Source organism: Drosophila montana, unplaced genomic scaffold, assembly GCF_035044405.1.
Source record: "Drosophila montana isolate Dmon_TW-CO22-7 unplaced genomic scaffold, ASM3504440v1 contig_2081_1, whole genome shotgun sequence".
Classification (NCBI taxonomy): domain Eukaryota; kingdom Metazoa; phylum Arthropoda; class Insecta; order Diptera; family Drosophilidae; genus Drosophila; species Drosophila montana.
This window is the reverse complement of record NW_026996991.1, coordinates 1,165,084-1,183,865: the sequence shown is the minus strand read 5'-3', so window position 1 is coordinate 1,183,865 and position 18,782 is coordinate 1,165,084. Positions and strand designations below refer to the sequence as shown.

Sequence of the window (18,782 nt, the reverse complement as noted above, 5' to 3'; positions counted from 1 at the left end):
CACAGTGTGCCGACTCATAACAAAAATGATGTAAAATGTATGTTAGCCACAACCCGCAGAATGAAACAACAGGAAATTCATTAGTTTAGGAGCAAACCGGTAATAAGTATGTATATATATTTGTAAGTTATATTATTAAGATATTACTTTGAAGTATTCTTTTTAGTATATAATTCTGTATATGGATATAACATTTTGTTAAGTGTTTAATGTTTTTACAGCGCCTTTTTCCGCATTGAGCATAGATAAATACATATATAGATAAACTAAGTAAATATGTATATATTACCGTATATATATATATATATATATATTCGTATATTAAATATTTTATTATATATATTTTGCATTTGGAATACTTTAAATTGGAAATAAATATGTAAGTTAATTATTGACAACATCAGACTTATAATTACGCACATTGAATATGTTTTTTTTTAGTTAGATTTTTATATTCGATTTCTCTTTGGGTATTTTTCAAATAAATATTTAAAAATGATTGAATGCAATACATAATAGAATTTTTTTTTCTTTTTGTTTTTTTTTTTTTAATTTTTCAATATATAATTTTTTTGTTTCGAGTTTTATTGTCAATTCATTTATTGTCTGTCTTGCAGTATTCTTACCAAAGTTTCTTAATTATTGTCTTTGACGCAGTAAACATTCTTCGGTGTGTACGAATGCTTAAATCATGATATATATATGGTTTATATATATATATATATATATATGATTTGGGCCACAACTTAGGCTAGAACTGGGGCCTTTGATTTTCATGTTAATAATATTAGTTATTGTCATCTACACACATAGAGGTATTAGAAGTAGTTAATACAATCTGTAGGGAGTTCGAAGTAACTGACAAAAACTAGGGTAAGTTGGGATCAGAGTCCTGCGTTTGAAATTCAATACTTCCTGCTAAGGTACGGCATTGGCACTAATTTGTTATTGTTTTTTTTTTTCACTTCCTTCTATTTTGGTTTGTCTTGAGTTAAATGAAAATTCGATATGGTTTAGTTTTGATATTTAACGTTCCTTTGCTTTGCACTGGCATCAGTTACCTCATTTATTCATAGATAGATTTGTTTATTCGATATTGTATACATATATTTATGTATATTTTGATATACAGATACGTATTCGAGTGGCAACGAACTACGGCAAATTTTAAGATACAGATACATTTGCGCTGCGTAGCTGCGTGTGCTGCAGGTGTGTTTGTGACGGTGTTAAGAACTACTACATCGAAAATACTGTATAACTGTTTTATATATGTTCTCAATTATCATAAAGTCTGTATACGATGCTATTGTTATTGTTACTGTTTTAGTTACTTGTATTTTAGATTATATTGTCACGATATATATATATATATTTTAGTATTCGTAGTTGTCCATGGACTCACCGTTGCGTCGATAGACGCCTCGATGCAGTGCTGTAATACGCGGCGGAGTGCCCCAAGAGTGAAAGGGGGGATAGATGGGTCGGCTAATGGATTTGGCTGGTCCGCTCGGCAGCGAATTGGTGGAAATGCTGCGCATGCGCGCCGCTGTTGCCGCCGATGACCTGGCCGCCTCGATGGGATCCGCATAGATTTTGGACAGACTACCGCGTATGCCAGCTCCGCTCCAGTTCATCATCGGTCGATTGGGTAGGAAACAACGTTTACAAACGGCTGCGATTGGTTGACGCAGTCGCTCGTGTTGGGGGTAGTACCCGACCTGCAGTTTACAAAAACAAAACCCACACATAGGTCCAATTAGTTCTCGATCGGTTTAGTTAAACTTACACAAAAACGAAATGAAACGAAAAACATTTAAACAGTTGTACGATAACTATGTGTGCACAATATAAAACGCTTGTTTTTCAATACAAGTCTTTAGTTGGTTAGATGCTCTTATATAAGTATATTCTATCTGTCCTACACACTTACTATTCGGCTAGATAACGAAGTAAAATTATAGAAAATAAGCATAAAAGCATAGACCGAGTCGAAACATGCCAATGGGTTTTCTTTTTTGAAACATGCCAATGAGCCAAAAGAAACATCAAACACTTAAATACAATCATGTTTATAAGAAAGTATACATATACAAGTCAGACAAAATTTAATATCATAAAAATTTAACACATATAGAAATTATTAAATTTGTTTATTTACAGGAGATCGTATTGACTTTTAAATAAACAAAAATTATAATTTAATTTGTTAATAAAGTTCAAATTGTTTCACAAATCCTCAAGAAACTACTCTTATATTTTCATTTTTTTTTTCTAAGATTTTTTGGTTATTTCGAGATCTGGTATTCTGTTACTCTATGTTAGCAACTTTTACCAGAGTGACAGTTATATTTTCAGCAGGAACAGTTACTAAAACTCTTGTCGGCTGCCCAAAGGTATGCAACAGAATGACAACTATTCCCGGGAACAGTTTAGCTACAGCCACAAGCCCACTTTGTTAGTGGAAATTTAATTCCTTCTTTTTACCAAGTGCCAAACAAAACTTTTCGAAACAAAAAACGGCTTTAATTGAAATATCGCGAAGGCTTCGCAAAGAAACTTTTCGCTTAACTATTTGAATTATCGCATTTGAATGCTAAATGCGTGGGAATAGAAATAAAGCACATTTCAGAATGGGCCCCGCCTCAAAAGTTTTCCGGCAGCAAATAAACTGCAGTAAAATGAACTGCCGCACATTGTAGGACGAAGAGGAAGGGCGCGACGGTTTGCCGCCCGGCTAACAAAATGCCGGAAATTAGACGATTATCCGTAACACGCAATTGTATGGAGGGGGTGGAGAGAGGAGAGAGGGTAAAGAAAAATGTGCGCAGATTTGCCAAACATACGGAAAATTGAATTTTTCGTTCGACAGTCAATTTAACAAAACAGCTTGGATATAAACAGAAATTGTATTTCGAATGTGTTAACGGAAATGTGAACATAAATTGGATTCCTATAATATAATTAAAATACACAATAGAAACGAAATTCTGGTATTTTAGGTTCGGGTAGCCATTTACAAATTCCTGAAATTATCATTTTTAAGATCAAGAAAGTTATATCTGTTTCTGTCTAGGCTTGTTAGGTTTTCTTATGTTATGTTAAGTTATGTTCAGTAAGACTATGTCAGGTAATGAGGATAAGTTTGTTGAGTTCAAGGTAAGGCTATGTGTGATAAATTATAGGGTATGTTAAGCTATGTTCTGTAAAAGTATGTCAGGTGATGAGGATAGGTTGATTTGTTCAAGGTTATGTCAGCTTACGTAAGCTTATGTGAGGTTAAATTAAACCATGTTAAGCTCCTTATGTTAGTTTTTGTATAGGGTATGCTAAGGTATGTTCTGTAAGGCTGAGTCAGATAATGAGGATACGTACATAAGTAAGTACCAGCCTTAATCCTTTCAAAGCTAGGCTAAGATATAATTCTAAGTTGTTTAAAGGATATCTAGTTTACCAATAGAAACGCTTGTCTTATTCTACAGAAGATTTTAAGTACATGAAGAAAGAAGCACTAAAAGTCGATGCTCACATGCGCCAACTACGAATCGTATAGTATTGGATAAAGGTTTAAGAGCCGCGCATTATAGTTACATTCACGATCTGTAGATAACGACACAGGCGACAGGCTGCAGGCGACAGGCGAGAGACTCAGCAGGCAGGGTACAACTTGAACTTTGAACTTAAACCGAATCACACAAAGAATAATGCTCAATTAAATGAAATTATAAAATAAATTTATGCAGCACACATCGAACCATCGCCATTTACTCATACAAATTGCCTGGCACGTCCCGAGCGACTAAAGCGCCCGCCGGCACCGCCATAGCCGCCGACGGTGTTGCCGGTGGGGCTGCGCAAATAACGGTAACTGGGCAGAAAACCGGAGCGATAAACGGCGCCGATATGACGCTTCTGCGGGGTTGCCTGCTGCTGCTGTTGCTCCTCCTCCTCTAGCTCCTCAGCAAGGACAGCAGCACCGGCATCAGTTGCCTCAATGCCGTGCTCAATGCCAAATAACTCGGGATCCTTGGAGGTGTCTTTAGTGCCGATCGATTAAACATAGGTAGGGCATATATATATATACAAAATTGTGCATAAGAAGGTACCGTAAAGCCGCTAACTAGGTGCAGTGGTGCTGGTGGTTCAACAGGGTTTGGGAAAAACTATCTACGGCAAGCCGCAGATTCGAGACATTGTAGCCTTGCAGCTCAGGTTTGTACCCAAAGGTGTAGTTCATAAAATAAATTAAATTGTAGTTCCGGGCTTGAACCAGCTACGTTAGCAGCCTTGGTTCTATATAGCTTTCCCTTTTACGATCGATTCGATCTGGTTTGACAGTCTAATTATAGTACTCTCTGCAAGGGTAAACAAAAAGATTTATAGTTGAACGGATCCGCTGTTAATCAGCTCTACCTTAAACGGACACTGAGAAGTTGAAAAGAGAGAGAGAGATAGAACTTTCTCTGCAAGGCTACCAAGCAGCAACTAGAACTAGAACCTCCCACACCCGATCTACTCACCCAAGTAACGCTTCTCGGCCCGTCGATAGTCATTCCAGTCGAGATCGGCGTAGCCAGCATAGCTGGGATACCACCAGTAGTTCTGCATGGAGTCGGCATAGTCCGGAGCGGCGGCCGCGACAGCGGGCATCAGGAGCATCTCTTCATCCTCGCGCTTCTGTTGCATGCCATGCACCGGCGACGACTTAAGTGCACCCAGATTCCGTTTCTCGGCGCTGTTGCGCTGATTCTGATGCTGCTGGGAATTGTAGCGTGCCACGGCGGCCACGTTGCGCTTGGGCTGGTCCCGATGGGTGCCGGGTGCACTCTGCAGTCGAGCCATGGTGGCGATGTTGCGTTTGCCATTGGGCAGCTGGAAGTCGCGGGCCAGTGTGCCCACATTGCGTTTGCCGAAGCTCATGAGGCCGCCAGCTCGGGCCAGGGAGCCAATGTAGCGCTTCTGCTCACTAGGCTCACCAGACTCGGCATCCGCATAGTCGTCGCCGGGCTCCGATGTGGGCAGCTGTCCGTTCTTGGCCAGCGTGGCCAGACTGCGCTTGGGCGCATTCAGCAGTCCCTGGGCGGCCAATGCAGCCACCGAGCGCTTGTCCTCATCCAAGTAGTCCGCATAGTCGCCCAGTGGCTGTTCCTCGCCCACTGCCAGCTGCCGCTCACGCAGCAAATTCTTCAGCTGGTTGCGCAAAGCGGAAGCCTGATGGAAAGGGGCGTGGGCGGAGGGAGAGGGAGAAAGAGTAAAGAGAGGGCATTAAATAGCAATTTAAGCTTAAAGCCTGCACAGCTGTTGCTTGTCAGGGGGCCAGGTAATCCTTCTCGTCGTTTTACAGGTGACTTACGTGTAGCTGATACTCGGGACTGGGATTCATCAGTTGATTTATTATGGACTCCATTTCACAGGGCGACATATTGCCAATATCCTCTGTGGCCTTAACGGCAAAGGCGCGCGGCTGTACGGCCTGCAAATGGAAGAGGGAAAAATGGAAAGAAATTTTCCGGAGTGAAAAATTTGTTTGCATCCACGTTGAAAACATTTCAATTAGCAGAAGGCTTTACTTTGGCGCTCTCAACGACTAAATTGCCGCAATTATTTACAGTCAATTAATTTTGAAATGTGTCGATGTTTGCCGCCTTTACGCCCCCGCCTTTAAGGCAACTCCACGCCCCGCCCCATGCCACCCGTTGATTGCCTAACAGTGTTGAGAGAGCCTCGAAGAACTGACAGCTCAAGTTGCCGGCTTAGGCAAAATTTATTGCTTTATTTGTTGCATACTTTTGTGCGTCATTTATCAGCATCTCAAGCGCAACATATTAACGGCTATTTACGCATATTTACATAACTCTCTAACTGTTGCGCGTGCCACAAATTGCGGCATGTGCAGCGCTATTTTAAGCACTTCGTCTGGGAAATCCCTTAAGTAACACAACTTGAAGTTCTTCAATATGGCGTTTCTTTTAACTAGCTACAAGGTGGCTTTTTTATACTTTTGTTAACATGAAAAGCACTTGACGTGTTCTTGAAACTTGCTATAAGGACTTTACTTAAAACAATTTATAAGAGTAGAAAGAAAGCTAAAGATAAAATAACTTAGGAGAAATGTCGCTAAGAAATGCCCATAAATGAAAGCTTTAATTGCGACCGGATATTACTTTAGTTGAGATATGATACAGTTGTAGTAGATTTAATATGGTTTTGAAGATATATTGGGACGAAAGTGGAGCTCTTCATCAAGATAACTTGTTACAAAGAAAAGTTTTCCATATAACTCTTTTCACAACCGATTTTTGTTATATAACTATATGATATAGCTCACTGATATATTAATAATGTTTTGCTTATCTGTAAGAAGCGTGGTGTTTTGTAAAAATCACAGTAGGTCAACATATGTTAAAAGACAAGTGTGTTTTTTATGCAAGAACTAAATTTTTCCGATTTTTTCTATTGCAACTATTTTTGCTATAGTCAGCTAAGGCTATATCGACCCTGCTGTTGATACAGATAAACAGTATATGTATATATATAAATATATATTTATATTTAACTAACTGAAGGACCTCTGAGCATTTAAGATATTCCTTTACATACTTTCATATTAAAATATTTTCATGGAAAAACCTTTTTTTACCTCTTATGTTTATTCAGTTTCAAGAATTTCTTTAGAGCAATGTTTTTCTTATAACTAAATATCGTTGCTTTTTATAAGGATTTGTTAAAGTCTCATTCATAGTCCAGCTAACTGTTGTTCTTATGTGAAGTTCAGGGCTAATCCTTCTTAGCAACAGGCTTAAAAATACCTTAAGTGCTCTCAATGCCTGTCATATCTACTTATTGGCCCACACCTTTTGACAGGAAGAAAAAAAAACAGTTCCTGAGTCACTTGAGGCATTTCCTTGGACGTGTGTGTGCTAGAAAATCTAAGCTAAACTCATAATATTTAGCTTTTAATATAAACGCACACACAGAAGAAGACCGAGTTGGAGGATTGAAAAAGGGCCGAACAGCTTGTCAAGCGAACGGTCCTTCAAGCGAAAGGATAACAACACGAAGAATCTTTATCCTTATATGTGTGTTTGTATGTGTGTGGCGTTTCCTGCCTCTCAGCAGTGCGCCACACAGAGACAATGAATTTGCCATTTAATAACCCAGCAGCTAGCTCCAAGGGGGTTCGAGCTGTGGGCGAGAGGGGCGTAGGGGGTAGGGTACAGGATGTGCCGTGGAATGTGCTCGCCGGCGGCGCAAACGTCCGCATCGCAAACGCCGTAAATCTCCAACAGAAATTGACAACTACTTATGTGCACTCATGTGTGTGCTGCGTGTGTGTGTGTGTGCATTGTGTGTCTGTGTGTTGTGTTTTTAGGCTGGCTGCTTAGAAGTCAAGTCATATCTCATATTAGCACTAGAAATAATGCCTTTCAGGTGTTTGCTGCATCAACTAAATGATATCCTGCGGTTATTTGATTTATGTGAAAAGGACTAAAGCTCTTGTTAAGGTTGGACCTAATTAGAAGTTAAGAGCAGCAACTAGTTAACAGTTAATAGGCTTAGATTTAATGTGGTGGACCAAAAGACAATCAAAATTTTTACAAATTTGATTTTCAATTATAATCAGATGTTGAACTAGTTTTGGAACAAGTTCCAAATCCATTAATCAAATTAAAATGTACGTTGTTTTTTTGCTTTTTAGAAAGAAAACCAAAACTTACAAAATATATAAAACTAGTAGAAATTAACCGGCATCGCCCGGGTCGAATGAATAATCTAAAAAAGCAAGCTATGTCGGAATTTGTTATGTTATTCTCGACGATTTCAGGATGATACAAAGCCTTTTAAATAACCAACACACAATGCATGGGTATTCGCAATAAAAGTAAAGAATGTTCTCCCCTCGGGGGCTCGATCCCTGAACATCACGCTCAGCGCGTTGTTATCTGGTTTGCAACATGGACGACTTTCAACTGAGCTAATTCTGATATAAGCCTGACTGCACATAAGCTTGTTTTGTTAACTGCATGGCGAGATCAGTATTAGTGTGGTCGAACGATTTTAATTCCTCTTTTATATTAATTTACTATATTGTATCAAAAATTTATATATATTTTGTTCATATTGTATAATAAATTAAAATTGGAAATTTACTTTTATTCGTTAAGGAATTTAATTTTATATTTTTTCCTGTACATCAAACAACAATTGTATTATTTTTCTTCAAGAAAGGATTTACATCAATAAAGTATGTATACATATATATATTTTATTCTCAAATGAAATTTTTATTTAATAAGGAATTAAATTTAATATTTTGTTTTACAGTACATCAAAAACCAATTGCACATTCAGCAAGCAACAAATATCATATTTTATTGTAATTGCAATTGTAAATCCTATTTAATGTCAAATTCATATTCACTCAGCGTAAGCGAAAAACCCAACAAATGCCCAAAAACGCAATCGACAAATTTTCACTTGTTTGTTTTGTGCGCAGTCAATAGAAAGACTGTTGGGGGGCGATTATTGCCCTTGGGAATTAACGAAAATGTTTGCAGTATCATAAACGATTGCCATTAAATGGTAAATATATGCATGCGAATATCATAAATCGTTTCATGACAATGCGAAAAGTGCGCACAAAATATTGTTGCATACTTTCGAGCGAGCGTGCGCTAGTCCTGCGCCAGAGTCCTTTTTGTGTTTATTTATTCATGCGAGCTGCGCAGATTGCGACGACAAACAGACAACAACTATGAATTCGGTCTCGCTTTACATTGTTGTCGCACATAAAACTGCCAATTCACGCTAAGAGCTCGTGAGCGCCCAAAAGCATGCAACAAAAATTTAATTTCAAAATTCAAGCGCTCAAATTCCAGCAAGAGCTCGGTTTTTTTCTCATGAAATAGTACCCTAGTCACAGTCCCTATCATCAGCCCCACCAAAGCAAACAGCGCGGCGGAACGTGTGCCCAAGCAAACAAAGGCGCGTGGGCGTGGCAAAGAGCCGGATTTTTGCCTTACTAGAGGAGCAAAAAAAAATGTTGGTCGCAAGAAATGAAGCGCGAAGCTTACCGAAAAATTTGCGTTGACAAAATTGTTTGTCTCGCTACTTTGTCTAATTTCAGTAAAAACCTAGAGGGGATATAACAGAGGGTGAGAGGGATGGCTGTGGGGAAGTAGAGAGGCGCAGGCATAGAATTTGCTCGCTTTAAATATTTTAAATTTATGCCTGATAGTCGCTTAGATTAATTTAATAATATTATTTCCTTAATTGGGCTGTAGAGGGAATATGTTATGAAATTAAAGAAAATGTGGGGGAATATTTGGAATATGTGTCTGCTATAATTTTGCTTTTCAATATATTTTTTTTTAATTTATTCAATTTCTTGCAATGTTAAATATTTTGTACTTAAATATTTTTAATATACATATTCATTAATTAATATACAGATATATATTCAATTTTAAATTGCATTTTTTTATTATAATTGTATGACGTTAAAATCCTTTCAGCTGATTAATTAAATTCTCACTCTACCTCGTTAAGCTGATGTTTTATTTTTCTGGCTCTTGGAAATGCGGCAGACAAAATCCCGCTGATTGTGCGAACGTATTTTATTATTTAATTTCCGGGCGCGTAATTAAAAACATGATAACTTAAAAGTGTCAAAAGCAGGCAGCGTCCTTTAACGCCTGCCAATAAAAATGCAATTTAAAAATAAAACAAAAAATATCAATTAAAATTATTGTCATAAGAAATGGCTGCCACCCACACACCTACACCCACACACACAAACAAAACAATTGAGCTCTTCAACTTGTTCGAATCGTCTCGATTCAGGATTTGTATCGCTAGCTAATTGCTCGTAATAAGCATTATTCATCTTCAAGGCACGCGATATCCGGGAATTTAATTTAATCAGCTTTGTGGCCAGGCAATTGAGTGGCCACGCCCAGCTTAACTGACTGCCCGTCCGCCCGTCCGCCCATCCGCCCGCCTGCTGTCGGCGACAGCTCTTGGCCAGCCTGTTGAGCCGCTTATGTCGCTTGTGTCCTGCCGCAAGCAAATTTTATTATCACGGGCGCCCTAGCAGGGACGTGTCACGAGCTGTTATTGTTATACTCTCGCAGAGGGTATTATATTATTGGCACTATAGTAGCAGGCTTCAGCTGCTTTTAATTTTCATTTTCTTCCAGAGTTGATAATAGTTTTTGTAATATAACAAATAATACAAAAAGTATGTAAACATTTGTCAACGAGACATTTCTATACCCTATAAAGCAGACAATCAGTCGATTTCATATATATGGTACTATCCCAACATAGCTTTCCATGAGTTCATTTTTCCCTATAACACATATATTGCACAGCCAAATGTATCATATAGCTGACACAGAATTGGGTAAGGGTATTTTGTCTTCGGCATCCCGCAGACATCTGCTACATCTTTAAGCTTATTTCGTTTGCTTTTCGGGGCTAATTTAATGACGCATTTTGTTTGCTATTTTCGTTTGGCTCTTCTTTTACTTAAATAAATATTGTGTGCAGCATTAAAACTTAAGTGCTTTCCCCTTCACAGGATTGTCCCACCCACTGCCGCCCGCTCAGGTATGCCAAATACAGCTAGTAGTATTTGAGTCTTGACAAGAATCTTATGAAAAAGTCCTCTGACATATAACTAATTTTGGCTTATTTTCTTCGAAGGATTCGTTTTTCTTTGTTTTTGGCTGCTCCGCTTTGTCAAAGGTAAATTTTTGTGGACTAAGTTGAAAGAATGTTTGCCTAGAACTAAATAGAGAATGAAGCTTCTTTTTGGGTTCGCTTTGAAGCTTGCCCGAGTGCAGAAAATATTTCATGAAAAGAGTTGTGCATAACTTCATGAAATCTCACACAAGCATACTTCTTAAATGACCGGTTGACAATAAAAAGCAACAGCGTCCATTAAACCATTTCTGACATGCCAGGACATTATCTGTGCCCATTACACGCGCGCACACACACTCACACACACATGTACATATTTGTAGCGCCGTTTGCAGCTTTAATTGTAATTACCTTTTCCCGACCCCCTTTTGAATGGCATCCCCGCCTGATGTGCCATTGTTACGCGCTTTTCATAAAACCCAACGACCCTCAATGGAACACATACAAAATCTACATAGGACCATAAAAGGTATAAGCAACATGACGTCGTAAATGTGAAGAGTGGCGGGGCGAGGGGGGCGGTCAGTTGTGCTTGGGCGTGCCGGCAATTACACACACTATACACGAAATGCCAGAGTGGAAAGGCAACAATTTTCTTCATGTTACTAAGTGGATGTCTTCACATGGCCTACGCGCCAAATTAGTGATTGATTGTGGAGATAAACCACTTGCTGGACAGCTACACTCAGAGAAAAACCCAGTGCGAAATTCTAATGTGAGCTGATAAATATCATTAATATCATTTTCTTCTTGATATTTCAAGTATATTTCAGTCTAAAAGATTCCGAAATTAGGTATATTTAAGCTTGAAATATGCTTGCAATTTCAAGAACAAAACTGTATGAAATTAAGCATATTTAATCCGTTTAAGAAAATAGCTAATTTGGATTAAGTTTTGAAATGCTCTGTTCAAGCATGAGCACACTTGAAATAAGCGTCAAGCTATCTCTTTAAGATTTAACTATTATATTTAGAAATTTCGGATTTCAAATAAGAAAGTTTCTTAAAAGAAACTTCGCTCTTTCAAAATTTCAAGCTAACGCACAATACTCTTGATTATTTCTGTGAGTGTAGCAACACAGCTGTTCCTTCAGTTGCCCTTTCTAGTTTTCATGCAGGCCAAATCACAACACAACAATCAAAAAATCACTGCCTGAAATTGAGTTTGTTTTTGTAATAAAGATGTCAAGTTGACGTTGGGGTTTCAGAATTACACACACAAACGCACACACACACTCGCACACACACGTGCCGGCGCTAAGGTGATGAACTCAACTGTTTTCAATCAAAATCCGTTTACATAACCCTGTTGACCTTTGCAAATCAATTGCCAAGCAGCTAACATTGAACTGTCATGGCAACAAATTGTCGCATTTATAGGTTTTCTCGAGTATTTCGCCTTTTGTCCTGTTTTGATTGGCATTTCACCTTAAGCTGCAGCGAATGTTTGCTTTGTGCAAGAAGAAAGCATAAAACAAAACTTAATTTGTTTAAATGGATATTAAACGTTATTCGGTTGAAAGAAGCTTGTGGAATTTGCTTGGTTTTCCTATTTTCACAGCACCCGAAAGTATGCAACACAATTTCAACACACGCCACATACCGAAGGCTGTGACAGTAAATATTTTCGCCATAAAAGCAACAAAATGTTTGCTGCATAGAGATGCGCCGCGCCCTGCCCATCTTTTCCTCTATGCAATGCGTGGGTGTCGCAGAACCAAAATGATAAAAAGAAAATCTCCTGGCATTTTAATAAGAATGTAAAAAATGTAGTCTCCTGTGTCGCATGTGCGGGCTGCCACGACACATTATTGATCCCCTCACATAATGCTGGTACTTATATCTATTTACCACGCCCCCCGCCTCTCAATCACCCCTCGCCCAATATAGGCGCCCACACACAGCTTTTGTGAACATGATTTTATGCGATTTTAATTTACTTGCGCCAACTGCTGACTGTGTTTTCCACAATTTGTAAAGCTGCCTTTGCCTCCTCCTGCATTTGATTGAATTTTTTACGCGTAAATAGCTGAAAGCATGCCAAAGAAAAACTGTGCAAAACTGTCGCAAATATCTTAACTATGCGCAATGCAGCTGATTAAGCTCGAAGAATAGCGCGCGCATAATAGCGGAAAAATTATTCACAGCATTTTATTTTTTTGCATAGCTGGGAAAAGCTTTTCAGAAAATTGAATGGCATCTGCATAAATAGTTGATTAGTTGTTTACAATGTCGAGCTTAAATTTGATTAACAAGTCTGGGGCGTTATGAGAGTTATGAGTAAAAGAATGTTGAGCTGGAAAATTAAAAATATTTCTTGCACAATATTGAGAAAATATCATATAGAGAATATTTAAGATAAATGCTTGTTGTCAGAAATATTCGTGGATATTGTGGCTATTGATATTTGTTCGTATCATATTTCAACAACAAGCTGGTATTTATAAAACAAATATATTAAAAATGTGAACTCAAACTCTTGGCACACTTGGCAAAGCAAACACAAACTTCTTCAAAGACTCCGCATAAACGAGCAACAGCTCGAGTGCCTTTCTATTATTCAGTTGATTAACTTAAAACAATCAACTCAAACGTATTCAAACAGTTTATCAATCTTTGCCTAATCAATGTCAATATTTATCAACACAAAAATACGTACCAAAAACTTGGCCAAAACTTTGCAGACAAAGCCGAACTACGAGCCACAATTGTTTGGCCAATGTCTGGCTGAGAGTTCGAACTAAGCGAAGTTCGAACTGACAAAGAGGGAAGTCTTCTTGGGTAGGACCTCCGTTTCAGGTGTGAATTCTCAATTCCGTGTGGCTCAGAGTTTGCTTATTTATGGGCCAAGACACAGGAAAAGATATCGTGTGTGTGTGCCTGCATGTTGTTTGCCCAAGATAATGAATCTATATGAAGGTGCTCGTATGTGCTCACAATTTGCAATTTTATGAACCTTGATTATTTCGGCAGCATTCATGTGGCGCGGCAGACATTGCGTATGCGCAACTTGAGCGTTTAATGATGCACAGGCAATGATAAGTGCGTAGCGAAGAGGGCGGATGGGCGTAGGAGCGACCTGCAATGTGAGATGCCATAAAGCCTGGCCCACGTACACTCAGACACACCCACGCACACACATACATATCGATCTGCTGTCTGTAATTAGATTGGCATGCCGAGCACAACTGTCGATACCAATCGACGCTGCATCACAAATGTAGCATGCAAAACTGCATGCTACCGTCATGTGGTGCACATGTACGCCCACGAGGACGCCCTGCGTAGCCCAACAACCAACAAAGCGCCTCGTGCATAGCATTTGAATTGACGCCATGTCAGTAAATCTCTGACGTTTTGTTTGCAAAAGCTGCGCAATATGCGATTGCCATTGCCTTTGTCTTGACTCCAAGTGCTGCGCTGCAATTCAAATAAATGTCAATCGGGATGCTGTCGTTCTCTATATATATATATATTACATAAATAGCCGGTTGACGTCGTTGCAACTGTCAGCGACAGTGATTACAGCTGACACGCTCAACGGGATAATAAAAATCACGTTGATTTGTGTCAGCGCCGCGAGATTGACGCATCGTAACAAATTTTGGGCTTCAAATGAAACCATCTTCGACTAGACATAATTTAGAACCGAAAATTGAGCGATAAGGGGAAACAATCTATTTTAAAATATATACAAATTTAGCAGTAAAGCAAGTCCGGACTATGAGATGCCTAACTAGGAGATACCCCACCCCCCTAGTTGTGCCGACAAACGTAATATCTTCCTTTCACACATACATACACAAGCTTTGCTGCCTCTTCGCTTTGCCCCACACTATGGTAAATGTGTTCTTAAATAACTTTGGATTTGTATTTAGATCCTTATTAACGTTTTCATGGCATAAAAAGGGCATTCGAATGTGTGTAAATAACAAAACTCAGAGCTATATCTCAAAGGAATAGCTTTTTACAACTGCTTCCTAATGGGAGCTTGATCCTTAAACTTTGTGTGCAGTAGGCAGACGCTTAGCGCATCGCATATTCCTAGCTCTTACAGCTTGGGCTGAGACCAAATATATAGATCAGCAATCAGACAGTCAGTCAGAACAAACTCTGTTTAATATATATTCTATGTCTATAGACAGTAAATCTATTAACTGGATTATCTTGCTCTGTAATAGAACTTCTTAGCACATCTATAAACAGTTTTAACTGAAATTCCCAAGCAAAGCCCAAAATCGTCTTGGACAGATTATAAACCACTTTATTTTACGCTCTTCAACAATTTTAATTACTCTCAAGCGTTAACCGCAATTAAGCTGCTTTGGAAAATCCTTTGCCAGTACACCCCCCGACCCCACCCCTGCTGGAAACAACAAGGACAAACTGTCACTTGAGCTGCTGCTAACTACATTTGCAACATTCCTTTGTGTCCTGCGAAGCAAAGAGACTTTTCTTGTAATCAAATCCATTTCTAAGAACACTTTATTAGTGCGGGTAAAGCATGGCGTATGCGTGATAAAATGACAAAATTTTAATTAAGAAGCGTGCAAAATGACAACAGCGAGAAAGAAAGAGAGATAGAGAGATAAATATGCAACATTTGGACATGGTTTATAGAAAATAATTTGCCACAACAATTTTGTTCTCAGTCACGAATTTATGACGGACAGCTGTCACGGGATGCTGACAGCGCATAGAGGGCCCGGAGTGCGACGTGGCAAGGGAAGGTCACAGGTCACGACCACAGCCACAACGTTGACACACGTCAACAGGGCAACAATAGAAATTGTTCTGCATTCCACATAAATTGTTCAATGTTGAGCTTTAAAAAAGATGAGCAAAAAATGTTGCACTTTGGGCCAGTTGCACGTGTCGCCAAGCGTCGCGCAGGGCACTGGTTGACGCAATATTGTCTCTGGCCCCGTTGGTGGTCGTCGTTGCGCAGCCACAATGGCAACTGTTGCAGCTGCCACAGTGCACCCCCCCCCCCCCCAGGGGAAGGCGTGGCAACATAAATAACTGCACAGCAACTAAGGCGTTTACGGAGTGCAACTGAAATATTGCAGACAATTTACAAGTACAAGTCCATTCCACACAAGTACATACTGTACCAGTGCTCAAGGGTCATTGCGGCAAGTGAATATTTTGCTCATTTGGTAATTGTTTGGGTCTGCGTGTGTGGGTCTGTGTTTTTGTGTGCGTGGGTGTAGTAACAAGTAACATAGACGAAAATTCCTAAGACACATCTATAATATACAGTCTAGATAAACATATTTAGGGGATATCAATTTAATTTAATTAATTTCCAAAATAGATATAGTATAGTATAGAACTATCAAAGGGGAGAAACCACAGATATTCTGCCTAACTCGATAGGGACAAAAGGCGGTAATTTTAAATATGAGGCCCATGAATAGAACTTTTTTTTGAATTTGCACTTTGTGCTTTTTACAATTTATTAAAGAATCTATATAAATGTTTTATGAATTTTCAATAATAATTACTCATGACTTAAAGTTCGAGCTGAAAGTTGAATGCCTTTCATTCATAGGAGATTATTGTTCTTAATTATTAAATTCCCCTAATTTCTAAGACTTCCAATTACCAAAATTTAAATTTAAAAATAAATTGCATTGACAACATAACCAGAATATAGTTTGAAAAACTTTTAAGAATGCCTCGCAACTCTCTATTATCTACGATTTTAAGAGAAAATATTTAAATATGAAATTAAATCATTTAGATAATTATAGACAATTAAGTTAAATGTCAGAGAATTTATATTTGATAATATAAAAATGTCTCATAATTATCGAAAATTTTCAAGGGAAATCTTTATAAAAATTCAAGAAATGTAATTTAATAATATTATTTGTTTAATGCATTTTCAAAATAAAATTAAAAAAAAAAAATCGTTATTTTCTCAAAGAATTTCCTTTTTAATATAAAATTTTCTCCCAATTAACTAATGCCTACGGATTTTTTGATAATGTTTTCAACAAAATATAAAATGCATTAAATGCAATAGTTTTGATATTATTATCGTTATATTAAATAATTAAATTAATTTTTGTTGAAAGCATTATCAGAATATAATTTGAAACTTGTTTTTGGAAGAATTTATATTTTATAATTAACAAATTCCTGCCAATTGACTTATATCTAAAATGTTCAAGGGAAATCTCTTAAAATATTTAATAAATTTATTTTGATAACATTATCAGTATATTAAATGAATTTATGTTAAAAGCATTATCAAAATATAATTTAGAAAAATGTTTTATGTCTTTTGTCAAGGAATTTCTATAAAATATTCTCCAAATTGCCAATTACCTACAAATTTCACATCAAGTTTTAAGCAGAAAATGAAATGGTTTTAGTTTTGATAGCATTATTATTATATCACAGATTTAAAGGAACTTTTTTTGAAAGCATTATCAGAATAAATGTTTTTTCAAATAAAAGTCAATGAAATTATATCTATTAAACTTAAAAAAAAATCCCAACCTCCGATTATCCACAATTTTCACAGTTAGTTTTAAATAAAAATGAAATGGATTGCATTTCATAGCATTATTAATATATTAATTAATTAAATGAACTTATTTTGAAAGCCATATCGGGATACATTTGTTGAAAAAAAAGTCAAAGGACAAATAATATAACATTTTCTCTCAATTATTATTTCGATAGCAACATAAATATATTTATAATTAAATGAAGGAATTTATATATATATATATTTTTATTAATATTTGCTCCCAACTATATAGACCTACCCTTTTGATTGGAAGTTTCAACGAAAATTTAAATATATGCATTTTGATGGCATTATCAGAACATTAAATGAATTTTTGTTGAAATCCTTATCAAAAGTCAAAGAATTTTTGTATATTAATAAAAAAAGTTCTTCCCAATTTCCTATTGCCCACAATTTTCAGAGGAAATCTAAAAACAGAAATGAAATGGATTTATTTTGATAACATTATCATGGTATTAAATCACAGAGCTGTGCTCTTTTCCAAGAAATCCAACGGCAATTGAAAAACAACACAAGGATAAATCCCACAATAATTCTCTTTCGCCGCCCCACAAGCAGATATAATTGAAATCTGTTTTGCTCGACACAAATCCGTTTAAATAAAAAATCGTAATGCGCTAAACAAAGAATGGCGCTTGTAAAAAATAAAAGAAACAGGAAAAAACGAAAAGCTATTTCGCAGAAATTTACGCCCCGTTGCACGCACGTCCACGTCCATCTCTGGACACTCTGGCTAAATTGGAAAAGGCAGTGCGAGCCACGACTTGATGACTTGCCTGCAATTGCTGGCGGCATAATTTCAAAATTGAAAATATAATCCCCCCGCAATTTAGCACCCAGCCTCCGGCCTCCGGCTCCCGGCCACCGCCCCGGCCCGAGCGCATTACTTACCGCATTCAGCAGCATGGAGAGCAGCAGCAGGAGCCACTTGCTCCTGTGTGCAGTTTTGTGCACGGGCTGCATTGTGCTCGATAAAATGCTGTTCGTCTGGCTGCTGGGAAGTGTCCTAATCGGGTTTTGGCTGCAACACGCGATGCGAACTTCACACAATACACAAATCAAATTAAACGCTCGAAAGTCTGCTACACTCAGCAATCTGCACCACTGTGCACAGTCGCTGTCAAACTGTTTCAAACTGTAACCGTTTTCAACTAGTCTGTGCTGTGGCCCGCTTGTTGCTTTCTGTTCCTAGACACGTACGCAGGCAAGTCTTTCGTTTGACTGTATCCTGCTGCCAGGACACTTCGCTATTTATACAGCTCGCACGCACGACGCCCGGATAACGGTCCACTCAGCGCGACTCCGGTTGCTCGGCATTGCTCGGAATTGCTCTCTCGGGTGCACGTAACGAGAGACGAGCTCTGGCGGATAAAAGTTCCCTCAGCAGCAGCAACTGTTGCTAGTTGCAGGCGGCATACTTTCAGGCGGTCCAGCTCCTGTGTGTATGTGTGAATGTAGGTGTGTTTGTGTGAGTGTAGGTGTGCTTGTGTGCGTGCGCCTGTGCTTGGCCTGCTTGCGGGCAGCTTATGTG

The 18,782-nt window shown here is 38.2% G+C and overlaps 1 protein-coding gene across 3 annotated transcripts; it reads right to left on the bottom strand.

Annotated features, from left to right (window-relative positions):
* Window positions 1-912: 912 nt before the first annotated feature.
* On the bottom strand, window positions 913-18,463 carry Nplp1 (Neuropeptide-like precursor 1). Of its 3 annotated transcripts, none has more exons than XM_064679932.1 (5): window positions 18,143-18,463; window positions 5,354-5,473; window positions 4,521-5,211; window positions 3,775-4,037; window positions 913-1,721 (listed from the first exon to the last, which is right to left on the bottom strand). In XM_064679932.1, exons 1-5 carry the CDS (start codon window positions 18,212-18,214, stop codon window positions 1,377-1,379), a joined length of 1,491 nt encoding a protein of 496 aa, XP_064536002.1. In that variant the 5' UTR covers window positions 18,215-18,463; the 3' UTR covers window positions 913-1,376. The 3 variants fall into 3 exon arrangements, with proteins under 3 accessions (XP_064536002.1, XP_064536005.1, XP_064536003.1); XM_064679933.1 differs by having other exon boundaries at window positions 1,584-1,721; window positions 3,769-4,037; XM_064679935.1 differs by lacking the exon at window positions 3,775-4,037 and having other exon boundaries at window positions 1,514-1,721.
* Between the last annotated feature and the right edge of the window lie 319 nt (window positions 18,464-18,782).

Coding starts and splice junctions, on each gene's coding strand:
- Nplp1 (XM_064679932.1), bottom strand. CDS start 18,214: ATGCAGCCCGTGCACAAAACTGCACACAGGAGCAAGTGGCTCCTGCTG. Junction 5,212..5,353: donor GTCCCGAGTATCAGCTACAC/GTAAGTCACCTG, acceptor CCTTTCCATCAG/GCTTCCGCTTTGCGCAACCA. Junction 4,038..4,520: donor GGCCGAGAAGCGTTACTTGG/GTGAGTAGATCG, acceptor TCGGCACTAAAG/ACACCTCCAAGGATCCCGAG.